Genomic DNA, 1,311 nt, shown 5'->3' on the forward strand with positions numbered 1-1,311 from the left:
AACAGAGTAAGGGCCAGGCCCCTCAGGGGCAAAGTTCAACTAGCCAGGGCCAACCTCAGTTCTCCTACCCTATATGTTCTTCGTGCAGCAAAAGACATCTAGGAAATGCCTTTTGAGTCAGAAAGGTTGTTTCCACTTCCACGATTCGAGTTATATTAAGAGAGATTGTCCACGGCTTAGACAAGCTCCGGGGAAAGCTCCAGCCACTCAGGCAACATTCACGGGTAATTCTATAGTTGCACCTCCTCTAGTTCGGGCACCTAATACTCAGACTGGGTGTGGTGCCAATAGAGGCGGAGCTCAGGGAGGAGGCGGAGCAACCATATTCTATGCAATACTAGACATGCAGAATGCTGAGGTGCCTAACAGAGTTATTAAATATATTCTCTCAGTTTGTGGTCACCTTGCTTATGTATTAGTTGATCCCGATTCAACTTTCTCCTATGTGTCTCCTTATTTTTGTGTCGAGTTTGGAAACACACCAGAAAAATTAGGGTTCCGTTTGAGGTTTCCACACCTATAGGGTAATTTGTTAAAGTTGAGTATATATTCAGAAATTGCATCATCACAGTTCAGGGCCGAGAAACATTAGCTGATTTGAACTTGTTAGATATGGTAGACTTTGACATCATAGCTGGTATGGATTGGTTATATTCTTGTCATGCTACAGTTGATTGCCACGCAAAGACGATTAAATTATCATTTATTGGGAAAGATCCAGTTATAATTAGAGGTGAAGTGGTTACGCATGTGGGTAGGTTTATTTCTTACCTTAAGGCTAGAAAACTAGTGAGCAACAAATGTTTAGCGTATCTAGCACATGTATGGGATATGAAAGTCGACTCCCCAGTGCTTGAATCAGTACCGATTGTGAATAAGTTTTTAGACGTGCTCCCAGATGATCTCCCAAGGATACCACTAGATAGGGAGATTGAGTTTGGTATAGACACATTGCCAGGAACTCAACCAATCTCGATTCCTCCTTACAAAATGGCTCCAGCTGAGCTAAATGAACTCAAGAAGCAGTTACAAGACCTCTTAGATAAGGGTTTTATTCGACCTAGTGTTTCACCCTGAGGTGCTCCAGTGTTGTTCGTGAAGAAAAAAGATGGTTCCCTACGGATGTGTATAGATTACCGCCAGCTGAATAAGATTACTATCAAAAATAAATATCCACTGCCCAGGATAGATGACTTATTTGATCAGTTGCAGGGTGCTAAGTATTTCTCAAAATTAGATCTGAGATCGGGATACCATCAGTTAAAAATCAAAGTAGCAGACATCCCAAAAATAGCTTTCAGGACTCGGTAT

The 1,311-nt window shown here is 41.9% G+C and overlaps 1 protein-coding gene across 1 annotated transcript; it reads left to right on the plus strand.

The window, feature by feature from the left end:
* Positions 1-612: 612 nt before the first annotated feature.
* On the plus strand, positions 613-1,077 carry LOC107778549 (uncharacterized). The gene has a single exon (XM_016598830.2). The coding sequence runs from the start codon at positions 613-615 to the stop codon at positions 1,075-1,077; it is 465 nt and encodes a 154-aa protein (XP_016454316.2).
* The last annotated feature ends 234 nt before the right edge of the window (positions 1,078-1,311 follow it).

Source organism: Nicotiana tabacum, chromosome 24, assembly GCF_000715075.1.
Source record: "Nicotiana tabacum cultivar K326 chromosome 24, ASM71507v2, whole genome shotgun sequence".
Classification (NCBI taxonomy): Eukaryota; Viridiplantae; Streptophyta; class Magnoliopsida; order Solanales; family Solanaceae; genus Nicotiana; species Nicotiana tabacum.

Coding starts and splice junctions, on each gene's coding strand:
- LOC107778549 (XM_016598830.2), top strand. CDS start 613: ATGGTAGACTTTGACATCATAGCTGGTATGGATTGGTTATATTCTTGT.